This window comes from Polyodon spathula, chromosome 2 (assembly GCF_017654505.1).
Source record: "Polyodon spathula isolate WHYD16114869_AA chromosome 2, ASM1765450v1, whole genome shotgun sequence".
NCBI classification, from domain to species: domain Eukaryota; kingdom Metazoa; phylum Chordata; class Actinopteri; order Acipenseriformes; family Polyodontidae; genus Polyodon; species Polyodon spathula.
Window position 1 is genome coordinate 785,262 of NC_054535.1, and position 23,607 is coordinate 808,868.

General features: G+C 38.5%; 1 protein-coding gene across 1 annotated transcript in view; it reads right to left on the minus strand.

The window, feature by feature from the left end:
* LOC121328870 (protocadherin Fat 4-like) overlaps window positions 1-23,607 on the minus strand; it is a 144,698-nt gene that overhangs the window by 30,759 nt on the left and 90,332 nt on the right. The window contains exon 6 of the mRNA XM_041274000.1: window positions 23,054-23,228. Within this exon, the coding sequence (XP_041129934.1) occupies window positions 23,054-23,228 (175 nt within the window). The remainder of the gene's footprint in view (window positions 1-23,053; window positions 23,229-23,607) is intronic.

The following is a 23,607-nucleotide window of genomic DNA, read 5'->3' on the forward strand; positions in this document are numbered from 1 at the left end:
ACCTTTGAGATCAAGCGGGCCGAATTGCTTTCTCTCGTTCATACGGATTGGCTTGAAGCATCTACCAAAAGGTAAAGTCCTCCCATTCCTTCTGGACACCGAGCCACCTAGCATTGACCCTGTGACAGCTTCACTGCATCTCTTTTTCTTCCAATTTGTGATATTGCTTGGTATGTTGAAAGATATCGGGGTCTGATCAGCATTTCTGATCTAACCAAGTGGGTATTGCAACTGGGAAATGTGAGATTGCAAGATGGCGTTTAATTGCACTGACGACGACCATCTGACTGCTGGAATAAACACAATCACACATTGTGGGAGGAACCGATGCACTCAAGAGATAACATAAGTTATCTCTTGAGCGCATCGGATAACAGCAAGATAACACCATCTTAGGCAGTGTAAGCCAGAACCAGTTTTCTTTACGAGACGAGACCCTCCACAGTGTGCCCAAAGTGACTGAACCCGCAAAGAGAAGGAAGGAGGGGGGCTAAGGTCAGTTACTTCTTAAATCATGGTGCATTCAACACAATTTCACTCCTCTTACCCACACTGAAGCTGAGTTGAGTACCGGAGGACCAAATCTACAGTATTGCTAACATATTTTTTCTTGTTATGCTTTTGTTTTGAACTTGTTTTGGTCTGTGTAGCGCCTCTGGATGTGCTCTGTGCTGTTCTGCTTTGAGCGTTCTTTTGTTTTGAACTTGTTTTGGTCTGTGTAGCGCCTCTGGATGTGCTCTGTGCTGTTCTGCTTTGAGCGTTCTTTTGTTTTCTGAATCTCCGTGAAGCTCTTATAAAGTGTACTATGTACTATTTTGCTTTGAGTGTTCTAATTTTGTTTCCAGAATTTAACTGCATATATTGAATAAAAGAATCCAACATTTGAAGGAAAGGACTCTGTGCATGTCTTTGCATGTAGGTCACATCAAGAAACATTACTCAACAACTTTTATTAAATTCTTCAGAGCCTAATAACAAAACCCCTGAAATTATAAAAGCTTCTCTTTGAATTCCTCAGGAAGATAATGGCGCTTCTTTAAAAATGGCTGCCTGTATGTCATGGATGATTCAGATCGGCACTAACATTTTGGCTTGTCTTTTTCTGGTAGTAAAGGCCTCCACACACCAGACATAATGCGGTTTTTCATTGGGCAACAAGATAGCAGCGACACGACCATATACACCAGAAGCGACACAGAGGCGATGCGACATACTGGAAAACTACCAGACCAATAAAACTACTAAAAAATTGCTATTGACAAAAGACTGGTACATATTGGTTAACATGGTGTAGTAATTATGAGTGCTTCTCCGACAGTATTTCAATGGATAAGGAATACGGTAACAATCCAAGAGACTAATGCATTCATTATGTAAAATATATATCGCAATAAACTTGATACAATCTAACAGGATAAAAAACATGAACTTCTACAGAGCTGGAAGTGTGTTCTGAGACAAAACTGATAGATGACATCACATTTAACCATGGCAAGTAACATCCTGGAAATTTCAGCAGCTCTAGATGAAACTGAATTTGCCTGCCATGTATTGTGGTGGCAATACTGTTTCCATGGCCAGGCTGAGTTCCCAGAATTCCTTATTTGTGCTGTACCAGCAGTTCCAAACTGTGTTTGTAGTTCTTTATGAGTAACCAGAAAACCACAAAGCCAATTTCCACGTCTCCAGCAGTTCTCAGCAGTGATGGTTCTGGAGCCTGGGAATGAGTTACATGCTGTGGATACCTTTGCAAGTATAATCCCCACAATGTGAAGATATAAGCAACATAGAAGTTTGATTAAAAATGCGCATTGTGTCAGTGTATTCAAAGTTCTTTTGAGATTTGCAGCTGGTGGTGTGGCTTGTGGCAGTTTTCATTGTAAAATCAGTTACAGTTGCTGCATTTCGCTTTAAAATGGTTTTGCACAGCTCATTTTAAAAGAGAGATATAATCTAACACAATATGCATCAGTGTTTGTATTGTCGCCTGGTGCAATGTTTGAGATGCCTATACACTGCTACTTAGGGGTGTTGGAAAGAAGTAAACTCAGGGTAAGAGGGTACGTCACGTCTACTGGATTCACAGGCATACACATTATTGTATGTTAAACATGACTCAGTGATATTAATTTTAGATGATATTACTTAGGTAAACTGCACCAACATTCAGATAGTTGTGTGTGTTCTGTGGTTCTAAAAATGACCTTGAAGAATTTGAGATGCTCTCAAACCTGATTTTTTTCTTTCAGACTGCCTGGTTTGCTAAAACTGCATTCTAAGAAAATCGAAATGTAGCCTATTTTTCACTTTCTTACTTTCTTTGTTGAGACAAATTTCCAGGGCTGCCAATAATTAAAAAAATGTACATTGTACATGCTACAAAACTGGCACGAGGCATTTCTAAAAATGCTTGCACGTACTGTAGGAGATCTGTCATTAGTGAAACGAAACCCTTTTCCCCCATGCACTGGAAAACCATGTGCAATTTTAGAAACAATGCGGACAAAATTCAGCAGCATAAAATCAAAACCATATTGTCAAATCATTCCCATTTCAATTTTGAAATGCCATTCAAAAGAACACTTTTGGATCAACTTGGATAAAACCAATCCAGCAGAACCCCAGGAGAAAAAAACAGTCAAATTATACATATTGTAGAAATACTGTAAACTTTACAATGCTATGTAACAGGATAGATGAGTGACATTTTGCAGCTGTGTTTCTGGACCTTAAAGAACCAAAAGAAGTCTGATGTCCACTTGTTCCTCAAAAATCAGTGTATTTAAAGAAGTCACCACCCTTACCATCTGCTTACCCTGTTCAACTGTTTAGCATGTACAGACAGCTTTCTTAAAATGCTGTAATCCTTTTCAGCAAAAGCACTGTCTCGCTGAAACATATGGGCATGTCTACAGCTCTGGCCAAAATGTTTGCATCCCCTAGAATTTTAGGATTGAGACATAATTACAAAAAAAGAACTACAGTAATCTGTCGTGTATTCATCTGCTGTGGGACCAGGGTCTGGGTGGATATGTAAAAAGTCGGATGAATGAATCCTGTTTTAAATCCCATTATACACAGCTGCAACAATGACTATATTCACACAGTTAAGATACAAGGTTGTAATACTTGTGACAGAGTAGCAGTCTGACATGTGGGTGCGTGCATTCGCAGCTGAGTGACAGGCAGGAGATTGAGATGGAGGTTGAAGTTGATACGCCCCCTGCAGGCGAACAGGATTTATTTACATATAAACACACTGAACAGCTCACGTAACACTACCAGCAATGGTTGCGCACGAAGCACATGCAACACAGTGTACGAAAACTTTGGTAGGATCTACAATCTTGGGCTGCCACAGTCCGGGCATTGGCATCTGTGTCCAGGTGGCAGGAAGTAACAAACCCGGACGCCCTAATGTCCGGTTTGAAGTGAAACTATAAGAAACACCAGCCTTCCTTTAATATTGTCTTTGACATACCATATAACGGGACATTTTGGAGTGGAATTTATTTTGGCTTCATTGGTGGTTTGGATTGGATCGCCAATAATACTTCCACCAATCAGAGTGTGGCACAGAGTGTGCAATCCCACCCTCTGCCTGGTGACTGGTGGTATGCAGCACAGGTTAAAGAAGTGTGCGCTGGACAAGGGACAGAATGTGTCGGCTGTCAAAGTGAATATGAGAAAGCCAGTGAGTGATGTTAGTGTGATGTTAGTGAGTGAAAGCCAGTTTGCCTGAAAAAATTAAAAGCAGACTGGACAGTTCCATCAATGGACTTAGAAAATCTGGAATTTATGATGCAATCAGGAACTCGGAGGCAGTCTATATATATATCAAAAGTACTGGCAACCACATACATAGCTATGACACACGGTTTTGCTGTTGTGCATTTTTATAAACTCACTTAGGTTCATTTTTTATTACTAAATTATATTTTCAGTTATGATTTTTATACAATTGTTTGTCCTTACATAAAATGTTTCTTAAATTAGGCCTTTAAGGTCATTCACAACTATTTTCTTAATTAATAATGTGCATTATTGAACACATGGAATGAATTTACACTTATCGCATTCATCACCCTTCTCTTCTCCAGTTCTCGCATGCTGCTGTTGATTTGATTTCCATCTCAAATGTCACGCCTATCGAGCTACAACCCAATGATGTATTGTGAAGCTGGGCCCGCACAGGCCACCACAGCTAAGCCACCACAAGCCAACACGAGCCTGCAGTTATACCCATCTCTGGACAGTATTGCCAAGTGTGAAAACTTTGCGATACCTGTGCAGTGGGTGTCTTAATAGTAATATCTACATTTATTGACAATAACAATCCAAAGCAAATTTGCACCATTGTTACAGACTTTCTAACAATTCTGGCATAAACAATTTGGGCTGCTACTTAATGCACTGCTTGTAAAAAAAAAATAACACAAAACTGCTTAACCTAAAAAGAACAGTCCTCCAGGTATCCCAGTAGTAGGTGCAGTTTATATATATATATATATATATATATATATATATATATATATATATATATATATATATATATATATATATATATATGTATTCTCTGCATCTGCTTAAATTAAGTCACCAGATTTTGAACTACCATATGCTAAATGAATGAGTGCTCATTGCCCTTACAAGAGGTATCATTGATGTGTAAAGTTGAACAATATTTATAACGCTTAATACATTTGTAAATTACATTGCTACAAATAGAGAGTGTACATGCTTATGACTACAGTAAATATATGCACATTTCCATACATTGCGGTATGTACATTTTTAATAACTATATCACTCACAAGCATGATTAATTTACTCCACATGTGTAGTATAGTTTCTAGTTTCTGTAGTAATTACACTTCAATGTGCAGTATTCCATTTTATTTAGTTTTATTGATCAATTATGAATGTGCAGGCATTGAACTGAACTGTGGCAAGATCGGTGAGCCAAGTGAATGTTGTCTTGTAATATGAGCTGTCTATTGTAACTCTATCAGCTTCTTGTAACTTTGGGTCTTACTGTCTTTCCCTTTTGAGCAGCAGGTATTTGCTGTGACAATTTGCTTGTGACAAAGAAGGGGTGTGAAGCTAACATGACTGTTTTATGAAGGGGTGTGAAGCTAACATGACTGTTTTATGAAGGGATGTGAAGCTAACATGACTGTTTTATGAAGGGTTGTGAAGCTAACATGACTGTTTTATGAAGGGGTGTGAAGCTAACATGACTGTTTTATGAAGGGGTGTGAAGCTAACATGACTGTTTTATGAAGGGTTGTGAAGCTAACATGACTGTTTTATGAAGGGTTGTGAAGCTAACATGACTGTTTTATGAAGGGTTGTGAAGCTAACATGACTGTTTTATGAAGGGGTGTGAAGCTAACATGACTGTTTTATGAAGGGTTGTGAAGCTAACATGACTGTTTTATGAAGGGTTGTGAAGCTAACATGACTGTTTTATGAAGGGTTGTGAAGCTAACATGACTGTTTTATGAAGGGTTTTGAAGCTAACATGACTGTTTTATGAAGGGTTGTGAAGCTAACATGACTGTTTTATGAAGGGTTGTGAAGCTAACATGACTGTTTTATGAAGGGTTGTGAAGCTAACATGACTGTTTTATGAAGGGTTGTGAAGCTAACATGACTGTTTTATGAAGGGTTGTGAAGCTAACATGACTGTTTTATGAAGGGTTGTGAAGCTAACATGACTGTTTTATGAAGGGTTGTGAAGCTAACATGATTGTTTTATGAAGGGGTGTGAAGCTAACATGACTGTTTTATGAAGGGGTGTGAAGCTAACATGACTGTTTTATGAAGGGTTGTGAAGCTAACAGGACTGTTTTATGAAGGGGTGTGAAGCTAACATGACTGTTTTATGAAGGGGTGTGAAGCTAACATGACTGTTTTATGAAGGGTTGTGAAGCTAACATGACTGTTTTATGAAGGGGTGTGAAGCTAACATGACTGTTTTATGAAGGGGTGTGAAGCTAACATGACTGTTTTATGAAGGGTTGTGAAGCTAACATGACTGTTTTATGAAGGGTTGTGAAGCTAACATGACTGTTTTATGAAGGGGTGTGAAGCTAACATGACTGTTTTATGAAGGGTTGTGAAGCTAACATGACTGTTTTATGAAGGGTTGTGAAGCTAACATGACTGTTTTATGAAGGGTTGTGAAGCTAACATGACTGTTTTATGAAGGGTTGTGAAGCTAACATGACTGTTTTATGAAGGGTTGTGAAGCTAACATGACTGTTTTATGAAGGGTTGTGAAGCTAACATGACTGTTTTATGAAGGGTTGTGAAGCTAACATGACTGTTTTATGAAGGGTTGTGAAGCTAACATGACTGTTTTATGAAGGGTTGTGAAGCTAACATGACTGTTTTATGAAGGGTTGTGAAGCTAACATGACTGTTTTATGAAGGGGTGTGAAGCTAACATGACTGTTTTATGAAGGGGTGTGAAGCTAACATGACTGTTTTATGAAGGGTTGTGAAGCTAACATGACTGTTTTATGAAGGGGTGTGAAGCTAACATGACTGTTTTATGAAGGGTTGTGAAGCTAACATGACTGTTTTATGAAGGGTTGTGAAGCTAACATGACTGTTTTATGAAGGGTTGTGAAGCTAACATGACTGTTTTATGAAGGGTTGTGAAGCTAACATGACTGTTTTATGAAGGGTTGTGAAGCTAACATGACTGTTTTATGAAGGGTTGTGAAGCTAACATGACTGTTTTATGAAGGGTTGTGAAGCTAACATGACTGTTTTATGAAGGGTTGTGAAGCTAACATGACTGTTTTATGAAGGGTTGTGAAGCTAACATGACTGTTTTATGAAGGGTTGTGAAGCTAACATGACTGTTTTATGAAGGGGTGTGAAGCTAACATGACTGTTTTATGAAGGGGTGTGAAGCTAACATGACTGTTTTATGAAGGGGTGTGAAGCTAACATGACTGTTTTATGAAGGGGTGTGAAGCTAACATGACTGTTTTATGAAGGGGTGTGAAGCTAACATGACTGTTTTATGAAGGGGTGTGAAGCTAACATGACTGTTTTATGAAGGGGTGTGAAGCTAACATGACTGTTTTATGAAGGGGTGTGAAGCTAACATGACTGTTTTATGAAGGGGTGTGAAGCTAACATGACTGTTTTATGAAGGGTTGTGAAGCTAACATGACTGTTTTATGAAGGGTTGTGAAGCTAACATGACTGTTTTATGAAGGGTTGTGAAGCTAACATGACTGTTTTATGAAGGGTTGTGAAGCTAACATGACTGTTTTATGAAGGGTTGTGAAGCTAACATGACTGTTTTATGAAGGGTTGTGAAGCTAACATGACTGTTTTATGAAGGGTTGTGAAGCTAACATGACTGTTTTATGAAGGGGTGTGAAGCTAACATGACTGTTTTATGAAGGGGTGTGAAGCTAACATGACTGTTTTATGAAGGGGTGTGAAGCTAACATGACTGTTTTATGAAGGGGTGTGAAGCTAACATGACTGTTTTATGAAGGGGTGTGAAGCTAACATGACTGTTTTATGAAGGGGTGTGAAGCTAACATGACTGTTTTATGAAGGGGTGTGAAGCTAACATGACTGTTTTATGAAGGGGTGTGAAGCTAACATGACTGTTTTATGAAGGGGTGTGAAGCTAACATGACTGTTTTATGAAGGGGTGTGAAGCTAACATGACTGTTTTATGAAGGGGTGTGAAGCTAACATGACTGTTTTATGAAGGGGTGTGAAGCTAACATGACTGTTTTATGAAGGGGTGTGAAGCTAACATGACTGTTTTATGAAGGGGTGTGAAGCTAACATGACTGTTTTATGAAGGGGTGTGAAGCTAACATGACTGTTTTATGAAGGGGTGTGAAGCTAACATGACTGTTTTATGAAGGGTTGTGAAGCTAACATGACTGTTTTATGAAGAGGTGTGAAGCTAACATGACTGTTTTATGAAGGGGTGTGAAGCTAACATGACTGTTTTATGAAGGGTTGTGAAGCTAACATGACTGTTTTATGAAGGGTTGTGAAGCTAACATGACTGTTTTATGAAGGGGTGTGAAGCTAACATGACTGTTTTATGAAGGGGTGTGAAGCTAACATGACTGTTTTATTTAATAGTGTTTAATACTGTGTATCATGGAACTACATTTCAGATCTCATGATACATATTTTTCTATTCTGAACAGCCATCGTAAATTGGACAATGTTTTCAGTACAAGGCAGAGTATTGTACAGTGTTTGGAATTTCAACGTGTGGACACTGTGGGTACCACTACAAGGATTTTGCCCCCGATATGTAGGTAACGGGTAACAGGAAACGTGGCATTTTGCAGGGGTTCTACAGTAATGTAGAACCCAGTGGCTTCTGCTGTATGGAGCGTGCAGAAGGATAAGGCTCCAGTTCTGGTCCTGGAGGGCCATTATATACTCTATAAGGACTATAGAAGACATTTTTCTATTTGGCCTTTACCTGTATTGACCTTTAGCTGAGGTCAGAGGTCACAGGCAAGGGCATTTTTTGATAGCGCATCTATGGCTTCCTATATGTGTTCCATAGTAACCCTGACCTTATTAGCACTCTGAAAGGAGTTATAAGGAGGGTGTGTGATTTTCGGGTTTTACCTGATTCAATCCGATTCATCGAAATGCTTTTTTTCTGCACCCGGGTTAAACCCGAAACTCTCTGAATGGTGCTATTTCTCTTGTTTAAAATACTTTGGTGTGTCTTTTTTTTTTTTTTTAAAAGCTACCTTAGTTTAAAGCTGGTATTGTTTTTGTTATTTTTTGTTTTTTCTTGCTGCACTTTGTGCGTTAGCATTTCATGAGATAATTCTACCTGATTTAATAATAAGAAGAATAATAATTCACCTGAAAATCAGAACCCCTAGTTATAAGCCGTAAGGATAGTCTGTGCCCCAAGGGTCATGTCTCTCAGTTTCAAAGGGTTCTTTAAATCTCATGAGGCCTGGGACCCTTTTCTTTCCTACTTCAAATGGAGCGAAGTAACCAGTGGAATACCATAGGGATCAAAATAAACAAAGACTAGGGGTCCCAAATGGAGATTAGATAAAGGGGCATTCAGAACATAAAATAGGAGGCACTTTTTACCAGAGAATCGTAGGAATCTGGAACCAACTGCCCAGTGATGTTGTTGAAGCTGACACCCTGGGATCCTTCAAGAAGCTGCTTGATGAGATTCTGGGATCATGGCCTCCTCTCGTTTGTAAACTTTCTTAAGTTCTGAATCCTCACTGGCCAGGGAGTCTTTTTTTTGTTTTCTCTAACTGTCTTCATTGAGGATTTAACATTTTAATAAGGGTTCAGTGCTTGTAAGTCTACCTCTGTTTATACTAATAAAACATGTTGGTAGAAGCACTAGCCAATCTTTGCACTTCTTCGTGTTGTACTTGTTTATAACTTGTAATTTTTGTATAAATGACTTATTGCATACAAACTTGTATTACCCTTTACACTTGTAGGTCGCCTTGGATAAGGACAGTTTTAAAATAAGTAGGCTTCCATTCGGATGTACTGCAGTTGGTTTTGTTGGTACAATACTATATTTTCAACAGAAGTAGTATTTCAATTCAGAACTATATGATTCTGAAAATATCACTTGTCAAAAGAGACGACTGGACATGTGGACAGTACGTACTTTTAAATCTGGTATGTATTGTAGCAGTACGTAAAATTCCCCATTAACGACCCAACAAAAACACTAAATCAAAATGTTACCCATGCACAGAACTGCTTAAAACGTAAACGCAATGCAATTTAGCAAAAGATACAAAAAAAATAACAACACAGTCTCCACAATTAAAACAGTATCCAAAGTCAGTATTAAAAATTGCACAATATAGTGCTTGATAAGGCCCTAATGTCACAGTTCACTTGCAAATGAAAATGCACAAACACAACTAAAGATCACAGATTTAAAAAAAAAAGCATGACAGCATCTAAAACTGTTTTAATAATTAACCTTTACATTACCGTGCCTTGTCTCATTCGCTTTGTTTTTGGAGGAAGCGCTGTGTAACTGCAGAGCACAATGAAGACACACTGATTTGCCATCCCAGAAAAAAAATGTGGCTGTGATGATTAAACAAGTCAATTGTAACACTGCAGAGACAGACGGGCTTCGTATCAGAAAACTGCTAACGGAGTCGGAAATCGTGTGTGACGGGTAAGTGCATTAATTTGTTTTATATATATATATATATATATATAATGGGGATTGGTTTTATTCCTAATACAAGGACGGTAAAACGCAACTGACATGTATCTGAGTGTCGTACATACAAGTGCTGACTGTATTAATAAGATGTGTTAATATTTATTATGGTGGCGGGAGATATTTTCCATGACACAATGGCTGTAAAATAATTCTGACCATCACAAACGGTCTTTTCAAGGTCAGAAATCCACAGCGCTACTCTTTGTCACAGCTACTGTCTCAGGTAAGATTAGACTCTAACGTACCATGATATAGCTACTATTTTTCTGCCTTGCAAGTTTGATTGCTAGAAATGTCAAGAGCACAACTCTGTGTATACTGCATGATTATTGACTTGTGCCGCGATCTGGTGGTATTGCGTTGAACAGTATTACAGTATACTGCAGCTTTGATAGAACTTGGCTCACTGAGAAATATGTCCGGGCTTGGCCTGTGGAAAAGGTGGCAGCCCTACTCTAATCTCTGAGCTAATCTTCCCAGTCCAGTTACAAGCAATAAGTTACTTTTCTCTACATACAAAACATAGTTCAAGCTTAACATACATTTATGTTTTATGTAAGTTTGGTCAAATAAAATGAAGCTAAAATCTATTGCAGGTGTATCCTTCACAAATCTGAAGATGTTCTGCATGACAGTAAGTGATTTCTAATTAAAATCTAAAAACAATGTGTTATCCTCCATTTAATCTAGAGGGACCTTTCCAGCATCCTGCTCGAGCGGTGTGGCGTGTGAATGCTTCGTATTGCTGTGATTACATTCAGCTTGGTGGATCAGATGTGACACAGATGATTATCTGCACTACAGAGATTAAGGTTCCGTTCCAGTCCTGATAGATTACACATCATTAAAGGGGCCCTGTAAATGAAACACACAATTATTCCTGAAAATAGTGAGCCATTTTCCTGAAATGGACATTCTTCCTCTGCATGAAATCTGTTGCTTTGCAGCAAAGCTGCTTTTGGTGCTGCAGTCAAACACTCACCTGAACAGATGTTGAGGTTGGATGCAGTGTGTGAGTTACTCGAGTATTATGTTTGCCAAAATGCACTGAAGTAAACAGTTTTTTCTCACAGTAAATTACTCCAAAATGCATTGTGACTTTGCAGTTAAACTGTGGCGAGACTGCACAATTTTTTTTTATTTTAAGAGAACTGTGGCAAACAGGTTCTGATTTGCTCCTTAAAATATTAAACATTTAAATCCGTTTCCACGTATTTCTGCAGTGACATTTATTTTCCTGATACACCTGGTGTTCCCTTCTGTGGAAAGGTGATTCTCCTCAAAGAGTATTTGCTTTAGCCACCCATTGGCAAATTCATTCTGGAAATACATAAAAAAAAACAACCCTAAACTTTTAAATGTGTACTCTGTTTAAGGACTGATAACCATGGCTTTATTTCCTTACCTATTATTACCAATAGCAACATCATAAGCCCTTCTGTTGTGTGAACAACTTTTTGTTCTTTGCTTGCCTTTTTTAGGATATGCTGCTTTCAAATACTGCGCAACGCTATTAATCAAACTGGAATCTAATCACTTCATTTGCCAAGTCAGTTACAGCAACTTTAAATCTGCAGTATTGTGCTATATTAAAACATAGCCATTAAAGTAAAATAACTGAGAAAAGAACCAAGAGACCTTATGCTTTCATTCTTTTAAGCTGTAAACAAGGAATATCCCTACTTAACTGCCAGGTAAGCCATACGCATGGAGTTATCCTTACTTAACTGTCAGGTAAGCTGTACACAGTATCCCTACTTAACTGTCAGGTAAGCCGTACACAGCATCCCTACTTAACTGTCAGGTAAGCCGTACACAGCATCCCTACTTAACTGTCAGGTAAGCCGTACACAGCATCCCTACTTAACTGTCAGGTAAGCGGTACACAGCATCCCTACTTAACTGCCAGGTAAGCCGTACACAGCATCCCTACTTAACTGCCAGGTAAGCCGTACACAGCATCCCTACTTAACTGCCAGGTAAGCCGTACACAGCATCCCTACTTAACTGCCAGGTAAGCCGTACACAGCATCCCTACTTAACTGTCAGGTAAGCCGTACACAGCATCCCTACTTAACTGTCAGGTAAGCCGTACACAGTATCCCTACTTAACTGTCAGGTAAGCTGTACACAGCATCCCTACTTAACCGCCAGGTAAGCGGTACACAGCATCCCTACTTAACTGCCAGGTAAGCGGTACACAGTATCCCTACTTAACTGCCAGGTAAGCCGTACACAGTATCCCTACTTAACTGTCAGGTAAGCCGTACACAGCATCCCTACTTAACTGCCAGGTAAGCCGTACACAGCATCCCTACTTAACTGCCAGGTAAGCCGTACACAGTATCCCTACTTAACTGTCAGGTAAGCCGTACACAGCATCCCTACTTAACTGTCAGGTAAGCCGTACACAGCATCCCTACTTAACTGCCAGGTAAGCCGTACACAGCATCCCTACTTAACTGCCAGGTAAGCCGTACACAGCATCCCTACTTAACTGTCAGGTAAGCCGTACACAGCATCCCTACTTAACTGCCAGGTAAGCCGTACACAGCATCCCTACTTAACTGCCAGGTAAGCCGTACAGCATCCCTACTTAACTGTCAGGTAAGCAGTACACAGCATCCCTACTTAACTGCCAGGTAAGCCGTACACAGCATCCCTACTTAACTGCCAGGTAAGCTGTACACAATAAATAGTAAGATAAAAAAAATCCTCTGTGCTGCACATGTTGCCAAAAGTATAGACAACGTGATGTTGCCTTGAACTCTGGTGCCTTATAAACAGTTGAATAAATAATGAGACTGCCAGCAATACTCCGCCTGTGATGCCATATATAGCATTCTGATGTGTTTGTTTATTTACTCATTTTTTTTTTGCAGCATTGGAAAGAAGAAGGTGGATGAAGTTGACCAGGATCGCACAGTGAAATAGAGGCTGAGCTGGGGTTTGAAAGCAGAATCTTCTGGGTCTAATCACCTGGCCACACAAGCCTTCCAAAACCAGAGACGGGTTTAAAAAGGCTAGAATAGAAAGCCTGCATGAGCACATTGTTACTGTGTAGTAATGTATTTCGAAATGTACAGGTCTGGAAAACTTCATTGTCGGAATATGATATCTTCTTTGGCTACGGTACTGCTGTTGCCAGACCAACTGGATGAAAAATGCAGAAACTGACTCTATTGAAAGTCAATCATGGTGAATTTGGACAGTGAATTGGCATGCTCTCACCCAGTCTTTATTGTGTATTAACCACGGTTTGCCATGGTTTTATTATAGTTGGCCAGCATTTACCATGTTTTCAGTACACTTTACAATGCTTTACTTTGCATTTAGCTTATGGCAGTAAACTTTTACAAGATAACTATACACCCCTGCTATGAAAACCCACAATACTTTTAGCACACATTCCTTATAAATGCTTTTAAAAACTTTTAGGATTATTTTACACATGTGCTTCAGAAATCCTGGCAGCTAAGTGCAAACTGGGAAAGCTGTCTTATTAATATGCTTGAAGGCTTGCGTCCTGTTTCATGAATACGATTGTGCTGAATAATACTCTAGCCATTAAAGTTCTTCATCTGTTAACCGTTCAGTTAAGCCCAGAAAAGTAGAAGTGCAAACAACTCCGATACGTGAAAGAATGTCATTAAACTACAGCGATTTTCACAGAAGGAACGGCTGGTTTTACATTTGTGACTGACTATGAAGTAACCAAGCTGGCTAAAACACATGTCACCAGCTTGCTACCCTGACTTCCCGTCAAGAAGATTGCCAGCTGCAAGAACTATAGAAATTTTGTTTTAACACTTAAAACTTCTGCCAGTAAAAAACCCCCCCCTTAAATACTTGTCTGCAACGCAAGCACTTTTTAAATGATTAAATGTTACATTTTGTAGTTGTTCGTGGCGTGTAAATAAATACTGGAAACATTAAAGTGAATTCTTAAATGTTACATTTTGTAAATGTTTAGTGGTTTATAGATAAATAAAGGCAATATGCAATTAATAATCCATATAACATATTTATATTTTAAAGATAAGTAAGCAGTAGCTGCTTAAACTTAAACAGGAGATATACAGTATTAGCATTCACTGTAGTCGCTATATACTAGCATTCACCATGGTCGCTATATATTAGTATTCATTGTAATCGCTATATATTAGTATTCACTGTAGTCGCTATATACTAGCATTCACCATGGTCGCTATATATTAGTATTCATTGTAATCGCTATATATTAGTATTCACTGTAGTCGCTATATACTAGCATTCACTGTGGTCGCTATATATTAGTATTCACTGTAGTCGCTATATATTAGCATTCACCATTCATTGTATTCAGTCGCTATATACTAGCATTCACCATGGTCGCTATATATTAGTATTCATTGTAATCGCTATATATTAGTATTTACTGTAGTCGCTTTATATTAGTATTCATTGTAGTCGCGATATACTAGCATTCACTGTGGTCACTATATATTAGTATTCATTGTAATCGCTATATATTAGTATTCATTGTAGTCGCGATATACTAGCATTCACTGTGGTCACTATATATTAGTATTCATTGTAATCGCTATATATTAGCATTTACTGTAGTCGCTATATATTAGCATTCACTGTGGTCGCTATATATTAGCATTCACTGTGGTCGCTATATATTAGTATTCATTGTAATTGCTATATATTAGTATTCATTGTAATCGCTATATATTAGTATTCATTGTAATCGCTATATATTAGTATTCATTGTAGTCGCTATATATTAGTATTCATTGTAATTGCTATATATTAGTATTCATTGTAGTTGCTATATATTAGTATTCATTGTAATCGCTATATATTAGTATTCATTGTAGTCACTATATACTAGCATTCACTGTGGTCGCTATATATTAGTATTCATTGTAATCGCTATATATTAGCATTTACTGTAGTCGCTATATATTAGCATTCACTGTGGTCGCTATATATTAGTATTCATTGTAATCGCTATATATTAGTATTCATTGTAATCGCTATATATTAGCATTCACTGTGGTCGCTATATATTAGCATTCACCTTGGTCGCTATATACTAGCATTCACTGTAGTCTTTTATCTTTAGTCTTTATCGATGTATATGGACACCATGTCAGCCCTTATTGCATACATATATGCAACATATCTTCCATATTAGAATCTTTTCTGAATCAAACAAATCATCTTGTGCTTCTGTGGAACGGTGGTGGGTAATTCACTGACACAGAAGACAGGCAGGTGTACTTGAAAACACCACACAGGTGCCTAGTTTTAGTGACAGGATGCTTTCACTTTGTAGCCCACAGAGGGCATTGTTGGCCATAGTCTGCCTACCAGCGATGGTAAAAACCAACCATGGGAATACCAAAGGCGGTACAGTTGAAGTGCGGCTGCACTTCCAGGTGCTCAAAACAATAATAAAAAACAAAGGAAAAAGGAAAAAGGGAAAAGAAAACACAGTAATCAAAACTACAAATAAAAGGTGCTTCACTCAGCAGCGTTACTCCAGCCGCCACTATCCGCACACTACTGTGAAGCAGCGGTCACTCTAGTCACTAAGCTAATTATATGCACAAATAAAGTGAGCTAAATGATTCATTTGCAAGTTGTCACATCATGTGGAATCATGCTCGATGTTTACACACACTTTACTATAGTATATATGGGGGTGCTCGAATGAAACGGTAAGTGCGGGTGTGAGTTTATCTTGCTTGACCCAAAGACTCAGAGTCTTGTGAGAAAGACAAGTGGAGAAAGTAATTGTTAATGGAACATTTATGCTTAACTCTGCAAATCAAATAAAGATTTGTTTGTTCAACTTAATCTCCCTCTGATTTATTTTGTAATATTAATTAAAAGTTTGCGAAGCACTCACTCAGTCAATTAAAAGTTCACTATTTACATTTCAAAAAGCGTTTGGCAAAACGTCACTAAAGTGATGTTGTTTGATTGCTTGTATTTATGACTGCATCTTAACTCTCGCTCCGTACATTAATTTATTGGACCTTTACAGTTTCCATAATTTTATTTTGCATATTTTAAAGATTTTTTTTAAGGATAGCCTAGTTAAATATCACATGTTCATGGTGACTATATAAATATATTAACATAGCCGAAATTGTTGCATATACACCTGCCTCGTAATCTTCATATATCCCAGCCTGTCTTAGGATGTACCAGTCATATGCTGCACCAGGATAGCTGGCGACCACATCAAGAATCCTCAATTTCACATCACACACCATTTGTACAGTGGTAATGCTTCCTACTACAAAACTGATTGTAGCATGCACAGGGGTAGTGGACAGGGCTGGTAGATGACGCAATCTAATATCATCTCATCTTTATTTATATATAGCACCATTCATAGTGGACCAACATCACAAAGCGCTTTACAGAAGTAGGCTGTTAACCATGCATTATATGCAGAGTCACTTAAAATAAGACATTGATTTAACATCTCACCTGCAGGACGGCGCACAAGGAGGTTAAGTGACTTGCTCAGGGTCACACAGTGAGTCAGTCAGTGGCAGAAGTGAGACAAACTGTTGACCTTCTGGTAACAAGCCTTTGACTATAACCACTGGACCACACTGCTTCCTGGACTAGGACATAAGACCAATATCTGCGCCTGCAAGGGAGCCCGGCTCTTTTGTACAGTGGTATCTGCACTCTGCTTCACAGTGGTATCTGCACTCTGCTTCAAAGCAGAAGGTCTCGGGGACACGTCGACTTCCACCTATGAGAAACCCGTTTGCGGGAACCAAGGTTCACCACAGTACACCCCAATACATCTGGAAAGCCAGACACTTTGTAAAAGGCCACTTTTATGTCATGGAGAGCATCTGTCCCTCTGGAATAATAGCTATAATTCGAGTCGCTATTGAAACAATCTTTAAAAAATGTAGCAAACTTTTACTGGAAACAAGAGTCGTTTAAAATGGTCTGTGTTGCTTGCAAAAAAAGTAACAAGCAGACAAAATAGATATTGTTTTAAAACAACTTTGAGTGACATATTCAGCAACAGTTTTGAGTTTTGTAAACATTTTAAACTTATGTTGACACATTAATTACAATGAGTGTGTAATTCCCTTAGTCTATTTTGCTGCCTTTAATCCCAATATATTAAACACGGCAAAAACGTGTTTTTCTTTATACACACTGTACATTTCTAGCAGTACGTAGAAATTATTTTGTACTGCTTTCCTCCCCACACCCTTACCTTACTCTCCTCCATCATTGCCAAGGCCCACCCTACCTCATACACCCTGGACCCTGTCCCTGCCTCCCTCATACCCCCACTCCTCCCTTACCTACTCTCTCTCTTTAACTCCTCTCTCTCCACTGGTATCTGTTTACCCCCGACTTTGCCGCCCATATATCAGCTTGCTTGGTTGCTATCCTCATCAAACCGATACCTCATCAACCCATTAAAAACTGAAATCCTTTCAACCTCCCCCACTACTTCCACACCTCCCCTCTCCTCCTCCAGCTACACTGGCTCCCTGTCTATTATCGCTGCCCGTTCAAATCCCTTACCCTTGTGTATAAATCTCTCCACTGTCTTACCCACCTTATCTGGCTGCTCTGATCACATACTATATACAAAGGAGGATACGGACAACATGCCCCACATGTCAACCTGTTCCTATCCAGTTTTAAATAACTTTAGCATGACAGAGACAGAAGTGTTAAAGGGACTAGGAGCTCTTAAAATAAACAAATCCCCTGGGCCGGATGAGATCTTCCCAGTAGTACTCAAAGAAATGAAAGAAGTTATTTACAGACCGCTAACCAAGATCATGCAACAGTCTCTTGAAACAGGGGTTGTACCAACAGGCTGAAAAATTGCAAAAGTAATACCGATCCACAAAAAGGGAAACAAAACCGAACCAGGTAACTACAGACCAATAAGCATGACTTCTATTATATGCAAACTTATGGAAACTATAATACGATCCAAAATGGAAAATTACCTATATGGTAACAGTATCATGGGAGACAGTCAACATGGTTTTAGGAAAGGGAGATCGTGTCTAACTAACTTGCTTGATTTTTTTGAGGATGCAACATCGATAATGGATAATTGCAAAGTATATGATATGGTTTATTTAGATTTCCAGAAAGCTTTTGATAAAGTCCTGCATAAAAAATTAATTCTAGTAGTGATTCAAGGAAATGCATGTCCATGGATTAGGGTGTGGTTAACATGAAGAAAACAGAAAGTACTGATTAGAGGAAAAACCTCAGAATGGAATGAGGTAACCAGCGGAGTACCACAGGGATCAGTATTAGGTCCTCTGCTATTCCTAATCTACATTAATGATTTAGATTCTGGTATAGTAAGCAAACTTGTTAAATTCGCAGACGACACAAAAATGGGAGGAGTGGCAAACACTGTTGCAGCAGCAAAGGTCATTCAAAATGATCTAGACAAGATTCAGAACTGGGCAGAGTTGCAGAGTTGCAGACACATGGCAAATTACATTTAATAGAGAAAAATGTAAGGTACTGCATGCAGGCAATAAAAATGTGCATTATAAATATCATATGGGAGATACTGAAATTGAAGAAGGAATCTATGAAAAAGACCTAGGAGTTTTTGTTGACTCAAAATGTCTTCATCTAGACAATGTGGGGAAGCTATAAAAAAGGTCAACAAGATGCTCGGATACATTGTGAAAAGTGTTGAATTTAAATCAAGGGAAATAATGTTAAAACTGTACAATGCACTAGTAAGACCTCATCTTGAATATTGTGTTCAGTTCTGGTCACCTCGCTACAAAAAGGATATTGCTGCTCTAGAAAGAGTGCAAAGAATAGCAACCAGAATTATTCCAGGTTTAAAAGACATGTCATATGCAGACAGGCTAAAAGAATTTAATCTATTCAGTCTTGAACAAAGATGACTACACAGCGATCTGATTCAAGCATTCAAAATTTCAAAAGGTATCGATAATGTCAACCTGAAAAAAGAAGCAAGGACCAGGGGTCACAAATGGAAATTAGACAAACGGGCATTCAGAACAGAAAATAGGAGGCACTTTTTTACACAGAAAATTGTGAGGGTCTGGAACCAACTCCCCAGTAATGTTGTTGAAGCTGACACCCTGGGATCTTTCAGGAAGCTGTTTGATGAGATTCTGTGATCAATAAGCTACTAACAATCAAACAAACAAGATAGGCCAAATGGCCTCCTCTCATTTGTAAACTTTCTTATGTTCTTATATTCTTATATTCCTCCATGTCCCTTATGCTCCCAATCCCTACTGTTCCTCTCTGTTCCACCCTCGCCATGTGCCCAGTCTCGTTTCCGTTCCTTTTCCCTTCTTGCAGCCCTTCATTGGAATAGACTCCAACTTAAACTAAAACAGTCACCCACACTGCATAGTTTCCTCTCCTCCCTCAAAACGCATCTCTTCTCCTGGCCCTCTGCTTTCATTTAAGCAACTAATCTGTATGAAATGAATACAATAAAAACAAAAGAAATAGGGCCAGTCAACTTGTTACATTAATATCTAAAACAACATGCCAAACAAGTACAGTATTAAGGCCATAGTTTTAAAGTCACTTAATGTAAGTTTCATCAATGTGCCCTGTGAATTCCATGGCAAGTCCTGCTCAAAGCAACTGTTTGACTCCACACCACCAGCTCTACTGTACCTGAATGAATTATGTGAACACTGGCAGATGTGGGAATCTCACATACACCAAAAACATTTGGTCTTACATACAGCTGCATTTTGTTAAGCAGAAATCAAATGTTTATTAAAAGATGTAATATAACACCACTAATAATCTTGATGTATGAAGAATAACAATGTAAGCAATTACAGCAGTTGTTTTTTTTTCCTAAATAAGGACACATTTTTTGTAACAGAAGTAACAGAAGTTCTTTTATACTGTTAACGTTTCTTCAGTGGTACTTTTAAACTCTCTATTTGTCATAAAAAATAGCCCAACATTGTATTTTTAATTCAGACAGCTAGCTGTTTTTCCTTCCCTTGGGTTAAATATCGTATTCCTTCAAATTTAAGACTCCCTCAAATTTAAGTCATAGCCCAAAGATCCCACCAGAAAATATAAAACATCAAATAAAGATGTATTTACAAAGATACAACCTCACTTGTGCATATAAGAGCCATTTACACAAATGAATACTCAATCTGTTGCAATTAAATTATTAAAAACTCATCCATTAGATATATTGGTAAAGTATATTGTATCTTGGTAAATTAAGATGCCTGTATCAGCAATACATCTCTCCCAGTCTCAACAATGCATCTCTCCCAGTCCTCATCCTCTGAGTCCTCTTTATCACTTGCCATCTCCCAGACAATGACTCCCGCCTCTTTGAATGGCTGCCTGTGTGTCATGGGTGAGTCAAGACTGGGCATTAACGTTGTTGTTCGTCTTTTCTCAGGAAATCAGTCACGTTCCTATTTGTGTACTTGGGCAGACACGTCTTTTGTTAGCGATTTCAATACACACATTTTTTAAAAGAAACAGATGGTTTAAGAAGTGCGTCTTCAATTCAAAGGAATACGGTACTACAACAACACACACAGAAACAGCTAGCTGACAAGCAGATGCACAGCTGAGCGTCCATGACACCAAGAAATGAAGTGACAGTGATACGCGGCATGCTTTCTCCAGTTTTAAGAAAGTTAAGGGGTCTGTGATAACTCACTTTCTACACTTGCGTAAGTTTCTTTGTGTGCACTTCATTTTATATGCGCATCGGTTCACCTCTATCCATGCCGATATTCCCCACACAGACCACTGTCTGGTAACCCTACACGACAATGTCTCTAAGGACCAACTTGGCTACAAATAAACCAGGATTAACACGGCAAACTGGAACTCAGTGCACATTCTAATAACACTATGTAACACAATTTTTGTTCCTGGGTAGTAAGTGTTATTTCCTAATTGCTTATGCCTCAAAAGTATAGAAAATGGCTATTATTCCCCACAAACTTTGCTTTTGTGACCAGGACAGTGATATTTCAAAATATCACTATTTCCAATGAGAAAACAGGCGAATTTGTGTCTTTTCGTTCACATAAAGTCAGAAAAAAACAACATATGAATCCAAATTAACATGTATTTATACTAAAGTAATACAAAAATGACTACAAAAGATTTAGAAGTGAGTAGTTTTTCGAGATTTACGATTATACTGTATTTACAGTATAATCGTAAATCTCGGAAACCTACTCACTTCTAAATCTTTTGTAGTCATTTTTGTTTATGAAACCTGTTTATTGAGGAACAAGTTTAATGTTCCTTCCGGATCCCTGACTGCACATTAACACTGCCTGACTGAAAGGAAAATGAGCAAGTTAGATTTGAATCAAACCCGTAGTGATCTATTGCTGTGAGTCTGTCTGATTCACCAGTAAACATAAGTGCATTCCCTCATATAAGTGGCATCCAGCTCAGTTGGATCTGAAAGTTAGTATACTAAGTGGCAAACGCCTCTAACAGCCTTCATAATGTTTTAAAGAGTTGCCTCAATATGTTTACTTTGGTAACAAGAGAACACATGCCCTCCAGTATTGCTGGCCTGGCCAGAGTCATAGTAGAATAACCGGGAATAATAACATTCTGGCTTAGAGCTTTTAAAATGAGTACATTCCGTTCAGTTGGCCTGGCTAAAGGCATTGTTATGGAAATGTTTATGGTGGATTTCCTGATGACTGGTTCTTTATTTTTATGTAATGAGTGACTTGTAACCAGTGGGATCCAGAAGGTACCCCCATAATTCACACACTCTTTATCATTCTCAAGACCCTCACATCATTAAAAACATTTGCCAAGAGGTTTCCATTACAAAGAATTGTATTCCCCAAAACTTCTTACAACTAACCTCCCTGTAAAACACCTTTATGTTCATTTCAGCATTGTGATTTTTTAATAATGACACAGACATGCCAATTCTGTCACTTGTTGCCAGAAATCATTACTTTTTAAATCTGACCCAGAAAATGACTTTTTTTGGTACCAGTGCCAGTTTGAAACACTGTTTTTGTACTTGAGAGGGGTCTGGTCTTAGCTCTGTTTAACCTTTGAGTTGGCTTACCATTCAGGGCCTTTCTGAGGGACACCAGACTTATACCATGAGCATAAACAGTGCGCTGTGTCAAATGTTAAGCATGTCAAGCCCTGCAGCATTTCCAAAGCTCCTTGGGGGAACTTATTTCCATATACTGCACATTTTTCTTTTAGAAAACAATAGTTTAAAAAAAAGGCCTTGAGATTTCCACGATTAAAAGTGCTGCAGTCATTCCTGATTCTCTGCCAGGGCTTGCTGTCTACCAAGTCCAGTTTGGTGCCAGGTATGAGACAGGATAATCATTTCCCTATTGTCTAAACCTTCAAAATGCCAGGAAAATATCAGAAGGCAATTTATACTGTAGAACGATTACTGTAGTTGCTATTATATAGTCATACCTCTTTCTGGCATATGTTTCTATAGGAACAAAAGAACATCTAAACCAATGCATTCATAATAATGGCCTACTTGTTTTTTTTCAGTTTTTTTTTTTTTTTTTTTGGTAAACATGCATACTGTTGCACATTTTCATTTTCCACACTCTTCTGTTATCTACAGAATAGCCCATTGTCCCAATATATATATATATATATATATATATATATATATATATATATATATATATATATATATATATATATATATATAGTTTATACTACATATAGTGAATATAGGTTTTTTGAGCCCAATGAATGAACTAATAAACTTGCCTGTACCTGCATCTGTTGCTGTAATTATCAACCCATATTTCTCTTTTGCTTCTCGATCAAGACTCTGTATGAGACTGAGCTCCCCAGTGGATGACAGACTGAAGGCTTCTTCTTCATTTCCCCCGGTAAGCACATAGGAAAGTTGGCTGTTCAGCCCTTGGTCATCATCCCGTGCAACAACCTAGAAAGGTGGTGAACAATTTCATTTCAATAAAAAAATGATACAAAGGATACATTTGGCAAAACAGATTCAGACACTTCTCTATTCCTAAATGGAGATCATTTTTGACTGGATGCTGAGCAAACTTTTTTATACAACTGGCTTTATTATTGACTCCCAAAGCAACATGAGAACCATGCCGCGCCGCGCCGCATGAGAACCATGCCATGCTGCGTGAGAACCATGTCTTGCCACTTGAGAACCATGCCATGCTGTATGAGAACCATGCCATGCTTTGTGAGAACCACGTCATGCCGCGTGAGAACCATGCCATGCCACATGAGAACCATGCCATGCTGCGTGAGAACCATGCCATGTCGGGTGAGAACCATGTCATGCC